Source organism: Erinaceus europaeus, chromosome 13 (genome assembly GCF_950295315.1).
Source record: "Erinaceus europaeus chromosome 13, mEriEur2.1, whole genome shotgun sequence".
NCBI lineage: Eukaryota > Metazoa > Chordata > Mammalia > Eulipotyphla > Erinaceidae > Erinaceus > Erinaceus europaeus.
In genome coordinates, this window is record NC_080174.1 from 60,216,018 (window position 1) to 60,243,062 (window position 27,045).

Consider the following 27,045-nt stretch of genomic DNA (forward strand, 5'->3'; position numbering starts at 1 on the left):
AAAAGAAAGGAAGGGAGGGAGGAAGGAAGGAAGGAAGGGAGGGAGGGAGGGAGGGAGGGAGGGAAGAAGAGAGAGAAGAAAAGAAGCAAGCACCCAATTAAATAAAGGAATATGGGTGCAGGGGTGGTTACTATGGGAAAAACTGAAGTGTAACAGCTGCCAAAAGATAAATAAGATCTTTGTATCAACCTAGAGTAATACAGAGTGAAGGAAGGAAATGATGTACTTTTATTGGCTTGGGATGTGTGAATACAGACAAACTGAGATATAAAGACCGGGAAAATGGTAGATGGCAAAAGAACAGATCATCCAGTCTGCAGTTTAATTTTACACTATCTACAAAGCTGCATTTTAACCTTTTACAGAAAAAGTTTGCCAACCATATCCTCCTAACTTCAACTAAGAGTTTTTCAATGAGGAAATTTCATTTTAAAGTTCACTGTACAAAGTAGCCATTAGAACATCTAACAGATGTTTTAAATAATTTTAAAAAATCTACTTATTCTATTAATTAAAGGGGGGGGGGAACCAGACTATAGCACTAGTACATGCAATGACAGAGATGGAACTGGGATGTCATGCTTGAGAGTCCAAAGCCTTATCCACTATGCCATCTGCAGTCTAAGACATCCGTTATTATTTTTTAAGCTAAAACCTTCTTTAAGCCCCAGGTCCCCACCTGCACAGAGTAAGTTTGACAAGTGATGAAGCAGTGCTACAGGTGTCTCTCTTTCTCTCCCCATCTCTATCTCCCACAACTCCTCTCATATTTCTCTGTCCTATCCAATTAAAAAAAAGGGGGGGCCAGGTGGGAGCACATCGAGTAAGTGAGCCTGGAGCAAAGCACAAGGACTGGCACAAGGATCCTGATTTGAGCCCCCAGCTCCCCACCTGCATGGGGGGGTCACTTCACAAGTAGTGAAGCGGGTGTGTCTGTCTTTCTCTCCTTGTCTCTATCTTCCCTTCCTCTTTCTGTCCTATCCATAATAGCAATAACAACAATATAATTAATGACAACAACTACAACAAAATGGAAAAATGGCCTCCAGGAGCAGTGTAGGAGCTGAGCCCCAGTGATAATCCTGGAGGCAAAAGAAAAAAAAAAAAAAGGAAGGCAGGAAGGGAAGCAAAAAAAATAAGCTAAGATCTCTGAAAGAAATCTAACAACAAATCACAGGTACAGGTTCAATTTTTTTCCCCACCTGTCCAAAGGTGTTTAATGTTAACGGGTATAGCTGATAAAAGCCACTCAGTTTCATCTCCAAGCAATCTATAAGTTTATCAGCTTAGAGAAAATGTTGAGAACTAGTATGCAAGGCTATAAAGAATAATCACTCACAGAGAAGTAAAGAGACCTTGGGGTAAAAGAGGAAGAGTTACATATGTGGCTACTTACTGAGACAGTAGAGCTAGGAGTATTGGTTCCATAGCCTGAAGAAGGCAAAGAGGCCAAAGACCAGCGTCGTCCATCAGTCCTAAGTAAGAAAAAAATATTAAGCAGTTTTCACAGTTCACCCTGAGCCCAGCACCTGCCTGTCTTTCCATAAGGGGGGGGGGGGGCAGATATTAACTCACTGAGATAGCCTGCTTTGCCTTGAGACATTACTGCTCAATCTAGTAGAGTCTCTTTCCTGAGACCTACTGTGTGTTTTCTACTGCAAAGGTACACTAACTATAAAAGAGTCTATGACCAAGAATAACTAATATGTAATGCTAGAGTTTTGGGAATAACGATCTTTCTACTTTCAACTTATCTCTTTCAGAGAAGCAACAATAGCCAACTCTAACTAAAACCATCATCCAGAAAGAAAACCGTCACTAAAATGCAGCTGGTTCCTTTTCTTTTCTTTTTTCTTTTCATTTCTTTTCTTGAAGTCTCCTTGTGAAAAGATTTTTTGGTTTTCCCTAGGTTGACAAACAGGATATAATATAGGCTAGGATAACTAAGTCAATGGCAATAGTAAAAACTAGGGTCCCCAAAACTAATATTTGAGAATGTTTGCCAGAGTGGCAGTAACCTTAAGAAAAAGGAGTGAGGTGGCAATAAGCCTCTGCTACACTTAAGACTTTGAGGCAGGTTTCTGGCTTCCCTTGAAAGGGTACACCCTAAAGTTTTCATCACAGAATAACCAAGTTATTTACTTTGCTGTAGAGGAGAAAGGTCAAACAAATAACTGACTTCCAAGTTTTTTTAAAAACTTTCTTTCCTGGACTACGTAGCATATGCTGTAAAAAGGTGTTCTTTCTTATAGATAGTGGTGGTGGGGGGATAGTCTGCTCAGGTTTAAAAAGAAGTTTCTTTGCTAGTAATACACAGAAACGCAGAACATTAGCAATGGAGGACCATGAAAAGTTAAGTTCAATACCCTCAGTCTTCATACAAGTCCCAAGTATTTCGGTAATTTAGGGGGATGGAGGGAGGTGAAGAGAGGAAGAAAAAGAGAAGCCAATTTAGTTCAGGCTTCTCCCCGTGTAGTGCCCCACCCTATGTTTAATGACGTTTTCTATGTTCAGTAAGAGAACCCAGCATTCCATGACACATGCACATAACTCAGAACTTCATGCTGCCCAGTCAGTACAAAAAATAATACCTCTGTTGGAACCTAGTCTCTGAAGCAAAATATGTCCAGGAGGCTGTTCAAATACGTTATTCTCTTTTTTGGATCCTGGAAACTTTATACAAGAAAGTGAATCTATTCCAGGAGCAAAGAAGCCCAGTAAAAAAGGGACGAGTCTAACTTAGGGATGTTTGTTCCGAAATCTATGTCAAATACACCTCCTTACAAGGGATTCCCTCTGCCTCACCATGATATGTAAATCAAATGATATATAAATCAAACAGATATGTAAATCAAATGCATAGCAGTAATTTTTCTATAAACTGAAGAACAGAAGTCACCAGAGTCAAAAGGAAATGTTTCTATAGTATGTGTACATTTTCTGTTGCCTAGTCAGCACACTGGGCAATTGAGATTGATTTACTAAGCTTAGAACTCCTCAGCAATTCCTTCCTCTAAGCATATGCACTCTGAGCCTAGATTCCAGCAAGTAGAGAGGCCTCCCTTATGACCTCTTTACTAAAAGGCCAAATGTTCATACACTCAGTCAGAGAAAACCCATACCAACCAATTTTTACCAAGCACAAAGTCACAAATCATATTGTCTAGCCATGCACAGCAGTTTCCCAACCCCTCTCCCCACCACATCCACTATTACCTGTCTGCTCTGTGGCCATGGCTGCAGTAAAAAAATGTACATTATAGTGAGAATCAAAGGGAACCAGAGACCAATCTACAGAAATCTGACCCCTGGCATTTGGCCTAGTTTGGCTGAGGCAAACGTTAGGAATGCATGGAAATTTGATGTGAAATGATATGATGGAACAATTCATTCTTATCAATTCATTAAATTTATATTTTGTGTGATATTCCAAATTAATGTGACCCTGTGAATTCAAGCCTAACTGCAATAACCTAGAAAACATTATTCCTAAATACCCAGAGTTGAAATTCTCCCCAGCCTCACTGATACCTAGCAGCTTTTCCTATGTCATGGATGTGAACAGTCAGGACTTCACATTCTTAGTAGAGGCCTGTGTAGGTCTCATGGTGGTAATCTCAGGTGTTGAAGTCTTCTACCTGGTTCTACTTGTAAAGCCCAGGGAGTGAAGCAGACACAGCAGTGTCAATATAACATAATATTCCTTTGTCTTACCTGTGGCTACAAACCCCCAAGCTCAATCCCACACATGACCATAATCCTCCTTATCAGCAATTAGCACAGAGGCTACTTTCTCCAGGTCCAGTCTCACTTAACAAATATCTTATAAAAGTCCGGCAGTGGGGGCCAGGTGGTGGTGCACCTAGTTAAGCACAGACATTACAGTGTGCAAGGGCCTGGGTTCAAGCCCCTGGTACCCACCCGCAGGGGGAAATCTCCACAAGTGATAAAGTAAGGCTGCAGGCATCTCTGTCTCTTTCCCTGTCTATCTCCCCCTCCCTACTCAATTTATCTGTCTCTATAAATAAATAAATAAAATTTTATTATTATTTTTAAAAGTCTGGAGGTTCAGAGATTTTCCCCCTTGTTCTTAAATTGCCTGTAATAATCTGTCTCTTAAACATAAGCCAGAGCTAAGCAGTGTTCTGGTAAAACAATAATAACAACAACAACAATATATATCCACTTGTAATAACTATTTACCCATTTAAATATTCATACACAAAACACCTAGGGCACCTACAAAGCAAAACTTGGAATCATAATGACCTGAGAAAGGAGAGTAGGAATTCTGATGTCTAGTAAATGAAGATAACACACTTGGAAGAGCAGCAGGGCCTCAAACGGACAAGTTGACATTCATGCAAGTATCACACATGCTAGTCATACAGGAGGCTTTTTTTTTTTTAATCAACTTACCTACGGGCAGGAACAAAGGAAAAGTGAGCAGGTGCATTTGGAGAGAAATTTCGGGGGCTGTCCAAAGGACTATTACCTATGGAGGGGAAAAAGAAATAAAAGCATTCTGTGACTAGAGTTGGTGTATTGCACCAAAGTAAAGGACTCTGGGGTGGGTATGGGGGAGTGCTCAGGTCCTGGAACATGATGGTCAAGAAGGACCTAGGTGGGGGATAGAGTGTTATGTGGAAAACTGAGAAATGTTACACATGTACCAACTATTGTATTTTACTGTACACTGTAAAACATTAATCCCTCCAATAAAGGAGGAAATGAAAAATTAAATGAAACATTCTATGAGGTCTTCTTCTTTTTTTAAAAAATATTTATTTTATTTATTTATTCCCTTTTGTTGCCCTTATTATTATTGTTGCCATAGCTGTTGTTGTTGGATAGGACAGAGAGAAATGGAGAGAGGAGGGGAAGACAGAGAGGAGGAGAGAAAGATAGACACCTGCAGACCTGCTGCACCGCCTGTGAAGCGACTCCCCTGCAGGTGGGGAGCCGGGGTTCGAACCGGGATCCTTATGCCGGTCCTTGTGCTTTGTGCCACCTGCGCTTAACCCGCTGAGCTACAGCCCGACTCCCTGAGGTCTTCTTCTTTTTAAAGAATTTATTCATGAGAAAGATATGCAAGAGAGAGAAAGAACCAGGCATCACTCTGGTATATGTGCTACCCGGGATTGAATTCAGTACCTCATGCTTGAGAGTCCAATGACTTATCCACTGTACCACCTCCAAGAGCACTCTGTGAGGTTTTCTTTTGAGGAGGTCTGAGGTGACCTTTAGGGGAGAAATCCTCCCCATTTATCAGTAATTAGCCCAATGGCTACTTTTCCCAGGTCCAGTCTCAAGTTAACCTATCTCTTTACTAAAACCTGGCAATTCAACTTTCCCCTTGTTCCCAAGTTGCCTATGACAATCTGTTTCTCAAACATCCATTTTAGAGCTTGCAATAATTTGTCAATTTCTTGCCATTCTGGGAACAGCCTGGTAACCAATCTGCCTAGTCAAGCCAATCTAACTTCAAAGTCTTGAAGAATTTACTCTGTTCAAATGGCACAGTAAGTTCTCAAAGGACAACAGTATCCCCAGCCTAAAAGTGTCTTGCACATGTATCTGCTGCAAGCTGCATCCAAGTATCTTAAGGGAAAGAGCATTCTTTTGTGGGGATTTAAATAGCAGTATTCCTTAAAATAGTCTATATACAAAGCCCCCATATGATAAAGAATGCCCAACTTCCTTCACACAGTGAGAATTACCTCCATCTCTTTAATTTTTACATGTACCATGTAACTAAAGTTAGCTCAGAAGTTTAGAATAAAACTGTGCCTGCTTTTGCTCTTGTTACAACAGTTCTCAAACTTAACCTTGCCATAATTCTTATGCCTAAATTCCAAATGGGGTTGACACTTAGTAGTACTGTGGTGGCATAAGTTCTCACTGTGTTTCTGCCCAAAGGCCATATCAAAGGAAGCATCACATCCCATGATATTACCAAAACTCATTCAGAAAGAAACAAATTACCTGAGAAGCCCAATATCTATCATAGGAATTAAACTTAATGTATATATTTCAATCAACCCAGGGACCAGAGAAATAGATCACTAGGTAGGGCACCTGATTATCATATTTTTTTAATATTATTTATTTTTTAAAATAAATTTATTTTATATTTATTTATTTTTTTAAATTATTTTTAATATTGTAGTTATATTATAGTTATTTAAAATATTATAGTTATATAAAATATAAATATAAAATATCATAGTTATTTTAAAAAATATTATAGTTATTTTATTTTGAATAGAGACAGAAATCAAGAGGGGTGAAGGAGTGGGGGAGATAGAGAGAGGTACCTGCAGAACTGTTCATGAAACTTTCCCCCTGCAGGTGGGGACCAGAGGCTTGAACTTGGGTCCTTGTGCACTGTAATGTGTGTGTTTAACCAAGTGCACCACCGCCTGGCCTCTCCATCTAAATTTTAAAGGCATCTTCAATGACACAAGTCCAGATGCAAGGAAGACAAAAACAAAAGCAAGCCAATGGGACTACATCAAATTCAAAAGCTTCTGCACAGAAGAAACAACCACCCAAACAGAGACCTCTCACAAAAATCAAACAAGATCTTGACATGCCATACATCAGACAAGAAGCTAATAACCAAAATATATAAAGAGCTCACCAAACTCAGCAACAAAAAAACAAATGACCCCATCCAAAAACGGGGAGAGTATACAAACTTAGAATATTCACCAAAGAAGAGATCCAAAAGGGCAACAAACACATGAAAAAATGTTCCAAGTCATTGATTGTCAGCGAACTGCAAATAAAGACAACAATGAGATACCACTTCACTCCTGTGAGAATGTTATACATCAGAAAAGATAGCAACAACAAATGTTGGAGAAGTTGTGGTGATAAGGAACCCTCCTGCACTGCTGGTGGGAATGTAAATTAGTCCAACCCCTGTGGAGAGCAGTCTGGAGAACTCTCAGAAGACGAGAAGTGGACTTTACCTATGACCCTGCAATTCCTCTCCTGGGAATATATCCTAAGGAACCAAACACACCCAAACAAAAAGATTTGTGTATGCTTATGTTCAAAGCAGCACAATTTGTTAATAGCCAAAACCTGGAAGCAATCCAGGTGTCCAACAACAGATGAGTGATTGAGAAAGTTGTGGTATATGTACACAATGGAATACAACTCAGCTATTAAAAATGATGAATTCATTTTCTTCACCTCATCTTAGATGGAGCTTGAAGGAGTCGTGTTAAGTGACATAAGTCAGAAACAGAAGGATGCATATGGAATGATCTCACTCACAGACATAAGTTGAAAAATAAGATCAGAAGGGAAAACACAAAGCAGAACTTGGACTAGAGTTGGTGTATTGTACCAAAGTAAAAGACCGGGGTGGGGGGGGGAGGGCCCCACAGGTTCAGGTCCTGTAACATGATGGCAGAGGAAGACCTAGTGGGGTTGAATTGTTATGTGGGAAACTGAGAAATATTATGCATGTACAAACTACTGTATTTACTGTTAACTGTAAACCATTAATCCCCCAATAAAGAAATGTAAAAATTTTTTCAAACAAAAAAACAAAAGGAAGGAAGGAAACATGGCCATATAAAAAGTTCCCTGAAGGGAGTCAGGTGGTAGCGCAGTGGGTTAAGCGCACGTGGCGCAAAGCACAAGGACCGGCGTAAGGATCTGGGTTCGAGCCCCTGGCTCCCCACCTGCAGGGGAGTCACTTCACAGGCGGTGAAGCAGGTCTGCAGGTGTCTATCTTTATCTCCTCCTCTGTCTTTCCCTCCTCTCTCCATTTCTCTCTGTCCTATCCAACAATAACAACATCAATAACACCAATAATAACTACAACAATAAAACAAGGGCAACAAAAGGGAATAAATACATAAATATTTTAAAAAGAAGTTCCTTGAGAAAAATAAAAATAAAATAAAATAAAAAGTTCTCTGAGGGAGAAAACCATCTCTGAGCCCTGCTCCTTGGGCTTGGTAAGACAAAAATGTCAGTAGAGTTTTTGATATATGGCCCAAAAGGACTAATGTCATAACACACTTTCAATATAATAGAAGCAATGGGCCCAGGATACTTATTAGATCCCAAGATCTAAGAAGGAATGTTGACAGGTCAAGGAAAGAAACAACTAAGAGCAGTCCAGGAGGTGGTACTGTGAATAAAGCATTAAGATTCTCAAGTATGAGGTCCCAAATTTAATCCCTGGTAGCACATGCTATCTCATTAATAAAGAAATAAAATGCTGTGGGCCAGTTAGTGGTGCATCTGGTTAAGTGTACACACTACAGTGTTCAAGGACCTGGGTTCAAGACCCTGGCCCCCACCTGCAGAGGGAAAGCTTCACAAGTGGTAAAGTAGAGCTGTAGGTATCTCTCTGTCTCTCTCCTCTATCTCCCCCCACAAGTTTTCTCTGTCTCTATCCAATAATTAATTAATTAATTGAAAGAGAAAAATAAAATATTTAAGAAAGGAAGGAAGGTAGGGGTCAAACCAGACTAAAAGCATTTTCGTGTAACGTGTGGAACAGCTCAAAATAAGATGTGGGAACTAAACTAGGCATTTGTGGCTACTCTGCACCATTCTTACTTAACCTTCAAGCACTCACCTGTGTGGCCATGGAGCGGTGAGTGTGGCCGTGGTAGTGTTGGTGATGTATTAGAGGTCACAATCAAACTCTTACGGTTATTTGTCCGACAACTACAAGGGAAAAAAAAAAAAGTCAGTCATAATAGGGTCACACCATGGAGCCAGGGAACTTGAAATGGCTACTGAGAAATACAGACACTATTCCATAGGCTGAGATGTATACTCCTTTAAACTGAACTGGGTCAGCAATTAGTGTTTGCACCAACAGTTATATTTGTACTCTTCCTGCAAATAACATTTGTCACTGTCTTTACTTCTGCATTGCCATTGCAAGTACTTTACAAAATTTAGGTCTAGCTCCCCAAGAAAAAAGAGCTCCCAAGTATGTCTTAAGTAAAATCCAACAAAGAACTACCACTTTAAATTTTATTTGGAAAACAAAACAGACAAACAAAAAAAAAGATAAAACTCATAAACATTCTCACAGCACAACAGTGTTCTTATCATATAATACATGAAATTCAGTTGTGTTAGCAACACTGGACCTCACACAAGTATAATTTCATAATTCTCTAGTTGACTTTTGAATTCTTCCCCTCCATTTTTATTAAGTGGTTTACAAAATTAAAAGGAGTACAATTTTACGCCTATATATGGTATTTGTAAATCGTTACATCATTCATCAAAGTTCAATACCCTCTTCCCAATTTTTACTTCAAACAGAGAAAGAGAAATAGGATAGAGAAGATAGCATAATGGTTATGTAAACAGACTCTCATGCCTGAGGCTCCCAGTTCCCAGGTTCAATTCCCTGAACCAGAGCTAAGCAGTGCTCTGGAGAAAGACTGAAAGTGAGAGTAAGAGATAAACACCGAGAGAATACAACACTGGAGTTTATATTAGAAGCATAAAGAAACTACTTTATGGTGCATGATAGTGTAAGAAGACCTAGGTTGGAGGAAAGTGTTTTGCAGAAAGCTGAGAAATTTTAACACATGTATCAACAACTGTATTTAGTGTAAACCATTAATCCCCCAATAAAAATTTACTTTAAAAAGAAAAACAAAGAAGTGTAGTGTTAAGCTGGATTTGAAGGCCTGAGGCTCCTGGTTAAATCTCTGGACCCAATATACCAGAGTGGTGCTCTAGCATCTCTTCCTCTCTCTCATGTGACTTGTCATATGAAATTATTAAAATAGACCTTAAATACTGCACCAAAGCAAAGGATTATTGGAAAAGAGGATGTGGGAGAGGGTGGGAGGTGGTGTTGGGGTCTCAGCGCAAGATGATGGAAAAGGACTTAAATCAGTAACCATACAGAAAACTATGGACCCCCCTGCCCAAACAAAATGATAAAAAGCAAAAGAGAAAAAAAAAAAAAAAGGAAAAGGCGTATGTGTATGTATATATGTGTGTGTATATGTGTATATATATGTGTATATATATATATATATATATATAATTTAAAAAATAATTATTTTCCCATTGTTGCCCTTGTGTTTATTGTTGTTGACATTATTGTTATTGTTATTGTTATTGATATCATTGTTTTTAGGTAGGACAGAGAGAAATGGAGAGCGGAGGGGAAGACAGAGAGGGGGAGAGAAAGATAGACACCTGCAGACCTGCTTCACCGCCTGTGAAGCAACTCCCCTGCAGGTGGGGAGCCGGGGGCTCAAACCGGATTCTTACCCCGGTCCTTGCGCCACGTGTGCTTAACCCGATGCGCTACCACTCCACTCCCAGAAAAGGCATATATTTAATAAGCTCAGGAAAGGGAATAAAACAGAAGGGCTTTAAAAGGGGTGGGGGTGTCGGATGATAGCGCAGCGGGTTGAGCGCACGTTGCACAAAGTGCAAGGACCCGAGAAAGGATTCCAGTTCCCAGTCCCGACTCCCCACCTGCAGGGGAGTCGCTTCACAGGCGGTGAAGCAGGTCTGCAGGTGTCTATCTTTCTCTCTCCCTCTCTGTCTTCCCCTCCTCTCTCCATTTCTCTCTGTCCTATCCAACAACGACGACATCAATAACAACAATAATAACTATAACAATAAAACAAGGGCAACAAAAGGGAAAATAAATAAATATTGAAGAGAAAAGAAAAGAAAAGAAAAGAGAAACTTTCCATCTAAAAGAAGGTAGAACAACAAAGGAAGAGCAAGGACGGTTGAGCCAAACAGAAAATAAACAGCAAGATAAAAGAGATTTAAATCCAAACTACACCAGCACAAAAGTTCTAAATTTAAATTCAATTAAGGTAGCAATCATCGACCTAAATAAAACAGGAACCACAATTATATTATTTATTATTTGGGACTGTCAAAAATTTAAAACCAGGGCAGAGAAGATAGCATCATGGTTATGCAAACAGACTCAGGCCTGGGGCTCCAAAGTACCAAGTTCAACTCCCCACACCACCTTAAATCAGATCTGAGGAGTGTTTTGATAAAAAATATATATAAATTAAAAAAAATTAAAGACCAATCCAAATGTCCACTGATAGGTAAATGATAAACAAATCAAATCATAGTATATCAATTAAATAGAATACTACTTACTTAACAATATAAAGGTATGAACAACTGATTCACACAGTGGATGACCTTCTCAAAAGGATTGTGTTGAAAACAAAGTATCAGACAGGAGGAATATATTCTCTATGATTCCATTTATACAAAATTAAATTTTTTTTAGAAAACATAAAGACATCTACAGACCTAAAAATAAAATTTTTTTATTTTATAATGACTGATAGCAGGTCACTGAGTGACCTGTCAGGTTCCTCTATCAGTCTTCATAGCTTTAAATGACCTGAATCTACTACTGCTTTCTTCTTACTCAACTCGTTACACTGGCTTGCTCCCGTTTCTTTTTCCTTTTTCTGTTTTGCCAGTGCTATAATGGAGCTTGGTCCCCGCAGAATGACTCTCCTAATCCTGTGGCCATTTTCTTTTCTATCTTTTTCATTTTAAAAACAGAGAGTAATAGAGAGGTTGAAAGAGAGACATCTACAGCACTGGCCCACTGCTCATGAAACTTAGACACACACACACAAACACACTGGGACAAGGGACTTGAACTTGGGTCCTCACTTAGAACACGACAAACATATCATTCAAATCCCTTACATATACTTCTATAGACTCACGACATGCTTTAGATTCTTTAGATTCAGCTACAATCTTCTGAATGAACTTTACCCAAATTATTCAATTTAAAATTGTTAACTCCAGAGAAGCCCGGTGGTAACACACCAGATTGTGTGAACATGCACATATTACCATGTGCAAGGACTGGAGCTCACGATCTTCACCTGCAGGGGGTAAGTGATGAAGCAGTGCTGCAGGTGTCTCTTTCTTCCTTCCTTCTCTATGTCTCTCTGTCCATTAAATAAAAAAAGGGGCAATGGCTGCCAGGAGCAGTGAACTGAATTCAACACAAGCAAAAAATTATAAATCCCCCCAAACTTTTTTTTTTTTTGGTATCCAAGGTTATTGCTAGGGTTAACACTACAAATTTATTGCTCCTGGAGACCATTTCTTCCAAGGACAGGACAGAGAGAAATTGAAAGAAGAGGGAAAAATAGAGATGGGGGAGGAAAGATTAAAGAGGAGAGAAAGACATCTACAGACCTGCTTTGCCACTTATTAAACGACCCCCTGCAGACGGGGAGCCAGGGGCTCAAACTGGGATCCTTGCACCCAAACTCTTTATGCCTGTTTTCCAAGATGTATTTTTCTTGATAGAACTTACAACTATCTATTATGTACATTCACTTAGTTTTCTTTCCTTCTTTTCTTTTCTTTTCCCTTCCCTCCCTCCCTCCCTTCCTTTCTCTCTCTCCCTCCCTCCCTTCCTTCCTTCCTCTCTTCCTCTCTAGAGACAGCACAGAGAAGCAAAGGGAATGCAAGCAACCACAGCACTAAAGTTTCCTACAGTGTGATAGGGGCCAGGCAGCACACTATCCAAGCCATTCTGCCAGGCCATTGTCTCTCTATTAGAAATCAAGTTCTAAGAGAGAGAAATCAAGTTCTAAGGGGCTTTTGCATGCTTTGTTTACTGCTGTGTTCCTCAATGTCTAGAACACTGCTCAGTACATGATAGATGCTCTAAGTATTTGTTACATGAATAAGTGAAAAAAGAGTATGATTTGCTGCAAGGACTAAAACTAAAAGAAGATACCTGTGTATTTGTTATATAAAGGTGTATCAAACTATTGTGTTTAGACTCCTTGTGTATGGAAACGATCTCTCAAAACTGCAGTATAAAACAATTGATTCTAATTTCACCTGTCATGATCTGATTTAAAATTAAATTCAAACACTAAGGCTCATATTCCCAGGCCACATGCCTTTTTATGAAGGTACACATAATCTTACTTGGCAAATCTGCAACAGCTGCCAGAGGGGAAAAGGTCAGACATTCTGGTACAGATGCCATGACTCAGCTGAGATCCAAAACAAGGAACTGGCTCATTTTCCCACTTTAGTAAGTCCTACCCCCTTACCAAGGATCCTGAAAGATAAAGGACAGGCCTTAATTCTTTCATCCTAGTAAGATGAAAGGCACTGAACACTTTCAGAGTCAGGAACACTAACTTTGCTGATGGAAGATATCTAGAAACTTGCTTAAGCTGATGTACTGAGCATATTCCAACTGAGAATATGCTCAGACTACTATCCACTAACACCTCAAACATTTGGCCATCAGACTAAATCCTGAGAATCTAGTGACTCTAAAATCAATTTGTGTCCTTAGGAAAAGTGTTTTGCTTTACTAAGCTCTGATCCTCTGAGACTAAAGTCGAGCTATTCAGTGTGCTTGTGGCCCTTTCCTAAAAATCAATACTGCCCCATTAATGTGAGTGATTTCAGTAATCTAATCCAACCCTTCCAAAGGCTGCTAATTTCATACACACATATCCAAGTACTGGGACCACTGCACGTCTTGTTCCTTTTACTTGGCATGTCTGTCCCTCAGAAACAAAATAGCACAACTCCCTTACCTCCTTCAAGATGTTTTCATTTGTTTGTTTGTTTATTGCCACCAGAGTTACTGCTGGGGCTCAGTGCCTGCATAACAAATTCAGCACTCCTGGCCATCTGCCCCCACTTCTTTGTCCTCCCTTATCTGATAAGACAGAGAAAAACTGAGATGAGATGGAACATGGGGGGGAAGACACCTGCAGCACACTTCATCACTTTCGAAACCTCCCCTTACAGGAGGGAACCAGGAGCTTGAACCTGGTCCTTGCACATGGTAGTGCATGTACGCTACCACCTGCCCCCTTTCAAGATATTACTGAAATGTCACCCTCTCAGATTTCCTACTGCAATTTGCTCTCCCTTTACCCCCTCACTCATTTTCTTACTTTAGATAACAGCTCCCCTTAATTATTTTTTTTACCCCCTATTGGTCTGAATATTGTAGGCTTTCAACCCTTTTTAAAGAGAATACTTCTTGGATACAGGAGGTGGGACTTTGAATAGGGTGCTGGACTTGGAAGCACACATTCCCAAGTCCTATCCCAGTTATTTCATGTGCCAGAGTGATATTCTGTGTTCTTTATCTTGTGTTAATAAATGAATAAATAAATAAAACCTTCAATAGACTTTTAAAAAACAGTATTTATTATTTTTACTGAATTTTTTGAACGGAATCTTATCTCTGCAAAACTCACTAAGGTTACCAGCAAGTTCAACCATCCTCTAAAGAAGAAAATAAGATCTTAACTCCAGTTCTCCTTTATACCCTTTCTACTATGTCTTATTGTGGTCCAGTATTTCACTAGCTTAGAATTAGTTGTAATAAATACTTGTTTGGCTTTATCCACATATTTTCTAACTTATTTAATATTCTTTACGGATTTCATACTTTTCCTCTTTCTTTAGAAAACATTTATTTTAGTGATTATTTCAGTGAGTAATCTTCTGAATGCTAGTGCTTCATCTGAAAAATGTCTTTATTTTGCTTATTGACTTTCAATGACAACAAGTATAAGCTTCCACAGCCATTTGTTGAGAGTAGCTTTTACTTAACACCTTAAAGGTAGTCTGTTGTCTATGGCTCTTTTAGTTCTCTTGAAAAGCTTGTTGAATTAGTATGAATATTTTTCCTTTGTAGTTAACTTTTATTTTCTCTCTGGTTGCCTTTTTTTCTTACAGATTTTTTTTAACAGATCTCATTCACATACCACAGAATTATAATTTTTAAATTTACAACTTGGTGGTTTTTATCAGCCACCATTACTATATAATTACTTAACATTTCTACCACGCCCAAGAGAAACCTTTTTTCCCCTCACTGAGTGGAAGACAGGAATTTTATTAGGTGACAATGATAAGAGACTTAGAGACAGAGAAAAGAAACCTTTTACCTGTAAGTGGTCACTTTCCAATTATATTCTCATCTCCTTCCTTCCTAGGCAACCATCATGGATCTGTCTATATGGATTCACCTAATCAAGATGTTTCACAGAAATGGAATAATTTATTATGTGCTAGAAAAAATATACATTATTATTATTGTTGCCAAGTTGCTGAAAGAATGCCACCCACAAAGATACATTAGCAAAAATGCTATTTCAAACTGAAGACAATTGTGAATCAACAGATGCAAAGAACTGTCTGCCCTCAACTTAGCTGCCTAAAATCAGGCATTAGGTCCCCATTTTACAGGAAATATAGAGGTCATAAGAACATTCTAAATAACTTCTCAGGAATGCAAACAACAAAGTCCAGAATGTGGGAAAGTCTACAAAGACAAACAAGTTAGGGGTGGCAGGGTGGGTGGGGAAAGTAGATGGGAACTTTTTTGAAGAGACTGACCAAACATTCCAACAATTAGTCCACAGCAATCCACATCTATGCCTATTACCCTAGTATGACTGTTAAAAGAATCACTTTTCATTATCAAGGTTCCTAGTGAGATAATTATATAATCACTTTATTTAAGAAACATGTTAACCAAATGAACTGAGCTGGCACAAATCTCTATAGTACATTCAAAAGGATCAACAGATATGTAAACAAAAAATAAATAAATAAATAAAAGCTCAGTAAAATGCAAATAAAACCAACAATGAAATACCGCCTTAATCTGTGAGAATGTCATAAATCGAAAAAGACAAACAACTGTTGGAAAGGCTATGAAGGAAAAGGAACTCTCCCACATTGCTGATAGGAATGTAAATTGGTCCAACCCCTGTGGAAAACAGTCTGGAGATGCATCAGAATGCTAGAAATAGACCTACCTTATGGCCTAATAATTCTTTTCCTGAGGATATGCCCAGAGAAAACAAAGACATCTATCTGAAAAGACCTGTGCACACCTATGTTCACACAGCACAGTTTATAACAGCCCAAACCTGGAAGCAACCTAGATGAATGACTAAGAAAACTGCTGTCGGGGGTCTGGCGGTGGCGCAGTGGGTTAATTGCATGTGGCGCAAAGCGCAGGGACCAGCATAAGGATCCCGGTTCAAGCCCCCGGCTCCCCACATGCAGGGGAGTTGCTTCACAGGCGGTGAAGCAGGTCTGCAGGTGTCTATCTTTCTCTCCCCCTCTGTCTTCCCCTCCTCTCTCCATTTCTCTCTGTCCTATCCAACAACGAACAACATCAACAATGGCAATAATAATAACCACAACGAGGCTACAACAACAAGGGCAACAAAAAGGGGGGGGGAGTGGCCTTCAGGAGTGGTGGATTCATGGTGCAGGCACCGAACCCAGCAATAACCCTGGAGGGAAAAAAAAGAAAAAAAAGAAAACTGCTGTGGTACATACACACAATGGAGCCATTAAAATGATGATCTTGTTTGCAGTATCTTGGGTAGAACTTGAAGGAAGATATCGTGTTGAGTAAGATAAGTCAAAGAGAGAGAGACCAATACCAAATGATCTCACTAAAAGGTAAAACTTAAGAAAAAAGGACATTAAGTGGTCTGGGAGGTGGTGCAGTGGATAAAGCATTGGATTCTCAAGCATGAGGTTTGAGTTCAATCCCTGGTAGCACATGTACCAGTGATGTCTGGCTCTTTCTCTCTCTCCTCCTATCTTTCTCATTAATAAATAAAATCTTAAAAAAAAAAAAAAGAAGGATATTAATGAAAAATGTAAGGTGAAACTTGGACTGGGGAAGGAAGGGATAGATGCAATGAAGGTAACTGGAGTGTATACCAGAGGGGGCCCTTGGATGGGGGAGCGAGTGTCTCTCAGACACTATCAAAGGAGATGAGAAGCTGTGCCAACATGTCAAAGACTGCACTATAAACCATTCACCCCCACCAATAAAATACATAAGTGAATAAACAATGTCCTCAACTTTAGTGATATTTATATTGGAAATGTCAATTCTAGGATTTGCTTTAAAATAATCAAGAGGCAGGAGAAAATAGATGGGGATATAAATAAAATAATAATGGCCATGAAGTGATAAATGAGCAACTGAGGATGTAAAATTACTTTCTCTACTTTGAAGTGTTTCATAAAACAATGTTTAAAAAAAAAAAAAGCTTTGGAGTTGGGTAGTGGCACACCTGGTAGAATGCACATGTTACACGATACACAAGGACCAGTGTTCAAGCCCCCAGTCCTCACTTGCAAGAAGGAAGCTTCACAAGTAGTGACACAGTGCTACAGGTTTCTCTCCTCACTGTCTCTCCCTTTCTATTTCTCATCTTCTATTAAAAAGATGGGAAGGGGAGGGGAAAGTAAGGGAGGGAAAAGGAGGGGAGGGGAGAGGAGGGAAAGGATAAAGGAGAGAGGGGAGGGGGGTACGGTCATCAGGAATTACCAGCATCAAGCAGGCCCAAAGACCCAGCAATAACCCTGATGGAAGGAAGGGGGAGGGGTCAAGCGGTGGCTCACTGGGTTAAGTGCACATAGTATGAAGCGCAAGAAAGGGAGAAGGGAACTAAATAAACACAACTTTTCTAAGTTCCAGAAACATAAATACCCTAACATCTAAAGTTTCTTATTATGAATCCAAGAAGTCAACCTTTGGCATTTTTCCAAAAACGTCTATATGTTTATTCATAGTTACCTGAAGCCAGGATCTATAAAGTGATCTGCCATATAGAGTTCAATGATGTTTAATTTTCAGCCGGTAGTAGTCATTTATTTACTTTTCTGTGTGGACCTTCCCAAATAGGAGAATCACATGTGAAAATACCCTCAAGCTGTTCTTTCACTCACACAGGAAAATGGGGGGGGGGGGGGAACACCTTGAAACTTTCATTGACAGATCATTCTCACGGCCCCAAAATGAATGTAATGCAGAGTGCTTCTTATTTTAGCCCATGACCTGGTGTGCCCCAGCCAGTCTTCAGAAACAACAATTGTTGTCTTCAGGACAACAACTGTCCTATAGGAGAGGACAAGAAGACACGAGAAAGTATGAGAAGACAAGAAGACACCCAGTTACCCCAGTGTGCACAGAGCAAAGCCTCCGAGGCAGACAATAATAAAAACTGATACCTTCAACAACTTGTTTGGCTTTGTATGTTAACTCTCTTTTCAACCACCAGGTTCCGATGCTAGCATGGTGCCGACCAGACTTCCCTGGACCCACCAATTGGTGGGTTGTCACCCCACCAATGTGTCCTGGAGCTCCAATTCCCCAGAGCCCTTCCCCACTAGGGAAAGTGAAAGACAGGCTAACAGTATTGACCTGTCAATGCCCATGTTCAGCGGGAAAGCAATTACAGAAGCCAGACTTTCACCTTCTGCATCCCACAATGACCGTGGGTCCATACTCCCAGAGGGATAGAGAATAGGAAAGCTATCAGGGAAGGGGGTAGGATACAGAGTTCTGGTGGTGGGAATTGTGTGAAGTTGTACCCCGCTTATCCTATGATTTAGTCAATGTTTCCTTTTTATAAATAAAAAATTAAATAATAAAAAATCGATACCTAGAGATAGCACATGAAAAAATACGAGAAAATTAATGGAATCAAAATGAAGTGTGAATACCAGCAAAGTAAGTTTGTCATTCTCCCCACCCTCAACAAAGACAAGAGCAAATTTACAATTATAGCAGCCTGGATAGTACTCTGAAAAAAATTTACATGTATGAATTCAATTAATCCTTACAGCAATGGCTTAAGTTCCACCAACATTTTTTTTAATATTTATTTATTCCCTTTTGTTGCCCTTGTTTTACTGTTGTAGTTATTGTTGTTGTTGTTGTTATTGATGTCATCATTCTTGGATAGGACAGAGAGAAATGGAGAGAGGAGGGGAAGACAGAGAGGGGGAGAGAAAGACAGACACCTACAGACTTGCTCCACCACCTGTGAAGCGACTCCCCTGCAGGCGGGGAGCCGGGGCTCTAATCAAGATCCTTATGACAGTCCTTGCGCTTCACACCATGTGCACTTAACCCACTGCGCTACCGCCCGACTCCTCCAGCAACATTTTAATAATAGAAAACTAAGGGAAAAAGAAATAAAGAAGTCAGAGGGTCATGACAGATTGGCAGATCTATGGGGTGGTGCACCCAGAAGAGTGCACACATTACAGTGACCAAGGACTTGAGTTTATGCCCTGGTCAAAAGGGGCTTCATAAGCAGTGAAGTAGTGCTGCAGGTGTCTCCCCCACCCTCCCCTCTTAATATTTCTCTAACTTTATAGAAAGTAAGTAAGAAAGAAAGAGAAGAAAGAAAGAAAAGGGAGGAAGAGGCTAATAGAAGAAGGGAAGAGACCTAGCTCACCCATGACTCACCTGTGTCTTACTGTGCATGAGGCTTTGGGAGTGATATGGATGGCACCAGGGGAAGCTCCATAAGTGGTGGAGCAGTAGTGTCTCTATCTCCATCCCCCTCTCATACTCTCTTTAAAACTGATCATGAAAAACTAACCTGGACAGTGGTGGTAAACACGTGTAATAAATACTCCTGCACAAAAAGTGAAGTAACATGTCATCAACAGTGTCTGGATAAGAATGAGTTCTGAGGGGAGCCGGGCGGTAGCACAGCGATTAAACACACGTGGTGCAAAGTGCAAGGACTGGAGGAAGGATCCCAGTTCAAGCCCCCGACTCCCCACCTGCAGGGGCGTCGCTTCACAAGCAGTGAAGCAGGTCTGCAGGTGTCTGTCCTTCTCTCCCCCCCTCTGCCTCCCCCTCCCCTCTCTATTTCTCTTTGTCCTATCCAACATCAACAACAACAATAAAGACAAGGGCAACAAAAGGGAAAATAAATAAATACAATAAAAAAATTTTTTAAATGAATGAGTTCTAAGGGAGTCAGGCGGTAGCGCAGCAGGTTAAGTGCACTTGGAGCAAAACGCAAGGATCGTTTTAAGGATCTCAGCTCGAGCCCAGGCTCCCCACCTGCAGAAGAGTCACTTCACAGGCGGTAAAGCAGGTCTGCAGATGTCTATCCTTCTCTCTCCCTCTGTCTTCCCCTCCTCTCTCCATTTCTGTGTGTCCTATCCAACAATGATGACAACAATAATAACTACAACAATAAAACAACAAGGGCAACAAAAGGGAATAAATAAATATTTTTTTATAAAAAAATTTTTTAAAAAGAATAAGTTCTGAGGTTGGAGAGACATAGGAACAAGAGGTACCAGGTTCAATCACAGCCACCATCATATGCCAAAGCTCAGCAGTACTCTGGTCTTTTACTCTCTCTCTCTCTCTCTGCTATAAAAATAAGTAAATTAGGCTGGGGGAGATAGCAACATTGGCAGTGCAACAACCTGAGGCATCAGAGAATCCAAGTTCAGTCTCACAATAAGCTATACTTGAACAGTACTTTAGTAATAAATAAGTAAACAACTAGTCATTTCTCTCTCTCTCTCTCACACACACACACACACACACACACACAAATTTGGAAGGATCTCTCTTTTAGAATTACTCTGAAAGACAGTTTTGTTTTTTTTTAAAAAGTCTTTTTCTGAAGTCGAGGACCTCATCCACATGTTGATTTTACTGCCCCAGGCCACTTTACCATTCAGGTACACAGAGAAACAAGCAGAGAGAGAAGCAGAGACATCACACCAAAACTTCCTCTGTTGAGAAGCAATCCTCTTGTGGTGCTGTGGCTCAAATCTAAGTTGTGTGCATGGCAAGGCATGCACCATACCTGATGCACTATTTCTCTGACCCAAGTGGCTTTTAAAAAGAAAGGCGGTGGTCTGGGAGTTGGCACAGTGGATAAAGCATTGGATTCTCAAGCATGAGGTTCTGAGTTCAATCCCCAAGAGCACATGTACCAGAGTGATGTCTGGCTCTTTCTCTCCTATCTTTCTCAATAAATAAAATATTTTTTTAAAAAGGCGGCGAGAGTCAGTAGGTAGCGCAGCAGCTTAAGAGCAGGTGGCACAAAGCGCAAGGACCAGAGTAAGAATCCAGGTTCGAGCCCCCGGCTCCCCACCTGCAGGGCAGTCGCTTCACAGGCGGTGAAGCAGGTCTGCAGGTGTCTATCTTTCTCTCTCCCGGTCTTCCCCTCCTCTCTCCATTTCTCTCTGTCCTATCTAACAACGATGACATCAATGACAACAACAATAAAAAATAACAAGGGCAACAAAAGGGAAAATAAATAAATATTTTTTAAAAAAGAAAGAAAAGAAAAAGGCGGGGGGGGGGGGGTGGTAGTGCAGTGGGTTAAGTGCACAAGGACCAGCATAAGGATCCCCAGTTCGAGCCCCCCCTGCTCCCCGCCTATAGGGGGGTTGCTTCACAAGCAGTGAAGCAGGCCTGCAGGTATCTTTCTCTCCCCCTCTCTGTCTTCCCCTCCTCTCTCCATTTCTCTCTGTCCTACCCAACAATGACATCAATAACATCATCAACAACAATAACCACAACGATAAAACAAGGGCAACAAAAAGGGGAAAAAATGGCTTCCAGGAGCAGTAGATTCATGGTGCAGGCACTGAGCCCCAGCAATAACCCTGGAGGTAAAAATATTAAAAGAAAGAAAGAATGAAAGAAAGAAAGACAACAAATGAAGATACTGGTTAAATGAAAACTGTGCTTTCTCTCTCACAGGAAACAATGTTGACATTACTCAGTTTGATAAGCTGCCTGGTTTTGGAGGAGGCCCAAAGAAACATCTGTCCTTTGCCATAAAAGTCTACAGAAATTCTCTAATACAAGTAACATGGAAGCCAGAGGGTTGAATACAGGCTGCACTATTATCTACACTATTAAACTTATTTCAAAGACTTTGAAGCAAAAGCTGAATACCGTTTTTTGCTAAGATACTAAAAAAGATTTCTAGGAGCTAGGAGATAGTTCACTCAGTAGAGCACACGTCGTGCCATTCACAAAGTCCAGAGTTTGAGCTCTGATACCACATGGGAGCATAGTCACATCAAGGGAAGGTTCACAGGTGCTGTGCTGTTTCTCCCTTCCTCTTTCTTTCTTTCTCTATCTGAAATTTTATTTATTTTTAAAGTCTAACTTATTTATTAACATGACAAAGAGAAGAAAGAAAAGAGACCAGAGCATCACTCTGAGACATGCAGTGCCAGGGACTAAAACAGGGGCTTTATGCCTCATCTGCTGTGCCACCTCCTAGGCAACACTATCTGAAAATTTTAAGACTATGTTTTATTTTAAATATTTATTTATTTATTTAAAGGATAGAGAGAAACTGAGACGGAAGTGGAAGTAGGAAGAGACAGAGAGAGAGTGATTGTGAAGCTTCCCCCCTGCAGGTAGGACTGGGGCTTGAACCCATGTCTGGTCTTTTACTCTCTCTCTCTCTCTCTGCTATAAAAATAAGTAAATTAGGCTGGGGGAGATAGCAACATTGGCAGTGCAACAACCTGAGGCATCAGAGAATCCAAGTTCAGTCTCACAATAAGCTATACTTGAACAGTACTTTAGTAATAAATAAGTAAACAACTAGTCATTTCTCTCTCTCTCTCTCACACACACACACACACACACACACACAAATTTGGAAGGATCTCTCTTTTAGAATTACTCTGAAAGACAGTTTTGTTTTTTTTTAAAAAGTCTTTTTCTGAAGTCGAGGACCTCATCCACATGTTGATTTTACTGCCCCAGGCCACTTTACCATTCAGGTACACAGAGAAACAAGCAGAGAGAGAAGCAGAGACATCACACCAAAACTTCCTCTGTTGAGAAGCAATCCTCTTGTGGTGCTGTGGCTCAAATCTAAGTTGTGTGCATGGCAAGGCATGCACCATACCTGATGCACTATTTCTCTGACCCAAGTGGCTTTTAAAAAGAAAGGCGGTGGTCTGGGAGTTGGCACAGTGGATAAAGCATTGGATTCTCAAGCATGAGGTTCTGAGTTCAATCCCCAAGAGCACATGTACCAGAGTGATGTCTGGCTCTTTCTCTCCTATCTTTCTCAATAAATAAAATATTTTTTTAAAAAGGCGGCGAGAGTCAGTAGGTAGCGCAGCAGCTTAAGAGCAGGTGGCACAAAGCGCAAGGACCAGAGTAAGAATCCAGGTTCGAGCCCCCGGCTCCCCACCTGCAGGGCAGTCGCTTCACAGGCGGTGAAGCAGGTCTGCAGGTGTCTATCTTTCTCTCTCCCGGTCTTCCCCTCCTCTCTCCATTTCTCTCTGTCCTATCTAACAACGATGACATCAATGACAACAACAATAAAAAATAACAAGGGCAACAAAAGGGAAAATAAATAAATATTTTTTAAAAAAGAAAGAAAAGAAAAAGGCGGGGGGGGGGGTGGTAGTGCAGTGGGTTAAGTGCACAAGGACCAGCATAAGGATCCCCAGTTCGAGCCCCCCCTGCTCCCCGCCTATAGGGGGGTTGCTTCACAAGCAGTGAAGCAGGCCTGCAGGTATCTTTCTCTCCCCCTCTCTGTCTTCCCCTCCTCTCTCCATTTCTCTCTGTCCTACCCAACAATGACATCAATAACATCATCAACAACAATAACCACAACGATAAAACAAGGGCAACAAAAAGGGGAAAAAATGGCTTCCAGGAGCAGTAGATTCATGGTGCAGGCACTGAGCCCCAGCAATAACCCTGGAGGTAAAAATATTAAAAGAAAGAAAGAATGAAAGAAAGAAAGACAACAAATGAAGATACTGGTTAAATGAAAACTGTGCTTTCTCTCTCACAGGAAACAATGTTGACATTACTCAGTTTGATAAGCTGCCTGGTTTTGGAGGAGGCCCAAAGAAACATCTGTCCTTTGCCATAAAAGTCTACAGAAATTCTCTAATACAAGTAACATGGAAGCCAGAGGGTTGAATACAGGCTGCACTATTATCTACACTATTAAACTTATTTCAAAGACTTTGAAGCAAAAGCTGAATACCGTTTTTTGCTAAGATACTAAAAAAGATTTCTAGGAGCTAGGAGATAGTTCACTCAGTAGAGCACACGTCGTGCCATTCACAAAGTCCAGAGTTTGAGCTCTGATACCACATGGGAGCATAGTCACATCAAGGGAAGGTTCACAGGTGCTGTGCTGTTTCTCCCTTCCTCTTTCTTTCTTTCTCTATCTGAAATTTTATTTATTTTTAAAGTCTAACTTATTTATTAACATGACAAAGAGAAGAAAGAAAAGAGACCAGAGCATCACTCTGAGACATGCAGTGCCAGGGACTAAAACAGGGGCTTTATGCCTCATCTGCTGTGCCACCTCCTAGGCAACACTATCTGAAAATTTTAAGACTATGTTTTATTTTAAATATTTATTTATTTATTTAAAGGATAGAGAGAAACTGAGACGGAAGTGGAAGTAGGAAGAGACAGAGAGAGAGTGATTGTGAAGCTTCCCCCCTGCAGGTAGGACTGGGGCTTGAACCCATGTCCTTGTGTTTTGTGACATGAGCATTTAACCAGGTGAGCCACCACTGCCTGGCCCATCTAAAATGCTTAAAAGAATGAAAAAATCATACATGTGTGAGACCCTGGGGCCACAAACAGGTAAAGAAAAATTCCCATGCAGTAAAGAGTAGTTTCTATGCAATGGTTCTAGTTAGAACTAGAACCCATTCAATATAAATACCACAGTAATAAGGAGTTCTTGCTTCAAGCCCCTGGCTCCCCACCTGCAAGAGGGAAAGCTTTGCAAGTGGCAAAGCAGGTCTATAGGTATCTGTCTTTTGCTTTCCCTCTCTATCTTCCCCTTCCCTCTCAATTTCACTCTGTCCTATCCAATAAAATGGAAAAAATGGCCGCCAGGAGCAGTGGATTCATAGTGCTAGCACCGAGTCCCAGCAATATCCCTGGAGAAAAGAAAAAAAAAAATTAAACGGCATTGTCATTTCCAACCTTAAAAAAAAAAAAAAAAAGATGGATTTCTGGAGCCAGCAAAATACCTCACTAGGATAATATGCCACTGTGTCATGTGCATACAATAAATAAAGGAAGTTTCTGTGCTGTGGTTTGTTTCCCTCTCTCTCCCTTCTCTGGCTCTATCTAAAGACAAGGAAGGGAAAGGAGAAGACAAGAAGAGAAAAGAAAAAAGGTTGAATTTCTGTTTTCTATTACAATAGGGAAACAGAAACCAGATTTTAAACTGTGCCTTAAGAAAATTGTCAACTGTGTGAAACAACAGTTTTTGGACACTGAACAAAAGGGAAACAAAGTATGCCCTAAAATTACTTTAAATAAAGAACAAAAAAATGACCTCAGAGTAAGTGCTAAGATTGCCTCTCTTATTCTTTAAAGATCACTTCTAGGAAGGAAAATGGGAAGGGGCAAAGATCTCAGCAGCTGGCCTAAGCTGAGGAGACAGAATTGAGAATTAGCGAGATATAAACAGAGAACCTGACACAGGGTTCTTCTCCAGTTAACAACTGAGTTCCAACCATTGTGCATGGATAAGGAAACTATCCAAGGAAGTGAACAGGTGATAACACCCCAGGGCTCACACAGGCCAAGAACAGATCATTTTCCCACTAGCCTGAGTGGAAAAAACTCATAATGCATATGGGCATCCAGCAGAGTACTCAGAAATCACTGCCTCTGTAATGGGAATGATTGTCCCAAATGCTGCTCTGGGTCCACCTAACAAAGACTAAAGTGATCTTTAAAAGGATCAAGTTATTTTCAAATAATTTAAGTGCATACCAGAATAAAATTCAATAATGTTTTCAAAAACAAAATATATCCTGCAAACAATAAAGGAAAATGATCTTGCCACATCATTAAACTGGTAATTTGCATGGGAAAGATAGGAAAGAATGGAATGAAACACTAAGTAGTGATTTAGACATGTGAACAGTCTAAAGAAAGAAGCAAAAGCATGAAGTTAATATGCTTTCAAGCCCAAAGCTACAAAGTGTTGCTTTAGGTATGTGAGGTGTGCGTCCAAAGGCCAGGGATGTCTAGAAAGTACTTCAAGAAAGGTGCTGGGGGTGGGAGGTCGCAGTAGGGCAGCAGGTTAAGCGCACATGCTTCAAAGTGCAAGGACCGGCTTAAGGATCCTGATTCCAGCCCCCACCTGCAGAGGGGTCATTTCGCAAGCAGTGAAGCAGGCCTGTAGATGTCTTTCTTTCCTCCTCTGTCTTCCCCTCCTCTCTGATTTCTCTCTGTCGTTTCCAATAACAATAACAACCACAACAAGGGCAACAAAATGGGAAAAACGGCCTCCAGGAGTAGTGGATTCATTCATATTGCTGGCACCTAGCCCCAGTGATAACCCTGGAGACAAAAAAAGAAAAAAAAGAAAGGTGCCAAGACAGAGCATACCTTGGGCTATACCCATAGCTCATCAATTACAACAGTTTCATGCAACAAGGTCTAGAATCTCTGGAAGCAGTGGACTTCAGGGAAAGTTTTAAACTGTACCAAGTCAGTCTAAAACTACCTTAAACTGACTAGAGAAACTGAATTTCTATATAAAATAATGTTGCTAAAGTGTGCAAACTAAAGCTGAGCTTCTACTTAAATGTCTGGTTTTCCAGGGTACTTTTTTTTTTTAACAAGAAGTTTAATAAATACCTTATCAATCAGGTCTTTCTTCTTGAAATTATTTATATTATTTTCCAAGATATATCCTTCCCTTGGTTCTCCTTTCTGATGAGCTTCTCCTTCTTAGTCCTTCATTTTCTAATTCCCCATCTCCTCAACCTCATAGTCAGATTGTTCCTGTACTTAGTCTTCACATTTCTTCCTTTTCTATTGATGATCATCACTTACTAAATTATCTCATAAATCAGGTGATTTATTTCACTAATACACTGCTGATTCTGTGGTCCAGGAGGTGGTACAGTGGATAAAGCATTGAACTCTTGAGCATGAGTCCTGAGTTCAATCCCCAGTAGCACATGTACCAGAGTGATATCTGGTTCCTTTTCTCTCTCCTATATCTTTCTAATTAATAAATAAATAAAACCGTCAGAAAAAAAAAAGTTGAAACAGAAAAATACAATGCTGATTCCTACTTACATATCCTTTTTGTGAGGCATTAGGATGAAATCCAGGGTTTCATATATACAAAGCATACATTCTATTACTGGTAAGTTGTATCTTTAGAGTAGAACTTACATATC

At 40.3% G+C, this 27,045-nt stretch overlaps 2 protein-coding genes across 8 annotated transcripts in view; one reads left to right on the forward strand and one right to left on the reverse strand.

Annotated features, from left to right (window-relative positions):
- IPP (intracisternal A particle-promoted polypeptide) overlaps positions 1 to 27,045 on the forward strand; it is a 365,210-nt gene that overhangs the window by 160,923 nt on the left and 177,242 nt on the right. The gene's annotated exons all lie outside the window — the stretch shown is intronic.
- Positions 1 to 27,045, reverse strand: part of MAST2 (microtubule associated serine/threonine kinase 2) — a 129,608-nt gene that overhangs the window by 31,984 nt on the left and 70,579 nt on the right. For 5 of the 7 annotated variants that reach the window (XM_060205960.1, XM_016187374.2, XM_060205959.1 and 2 more), the window contains 4 exons: positions 8,609 to 8,700; positions 4,420 to 4,495; positions 3,217 to 3,237; positions 1,397 to 1,475 (listed from right to left, as the gene is read on the reverse strand). In XM_060205960.1, coding sequence (XP_060061943.1) covers positions 1,397 to 1,475; positions 3,217 to 3,237; positions 4,420 to 4,495; positions 8,609 to 8,700 — 268 coding nt within the window. The remainder of the gene's footprint in view (positions 1 to 1,396; positions 1,476 to 3,216; positions 3,238 to 4,419; positions 4,496 to 8,608; positions 8,701 to 27,045) is intronic. The other 2 variants (XM_007521381.3, XM_007521380.3) reach the window with 1 other exon arrangement.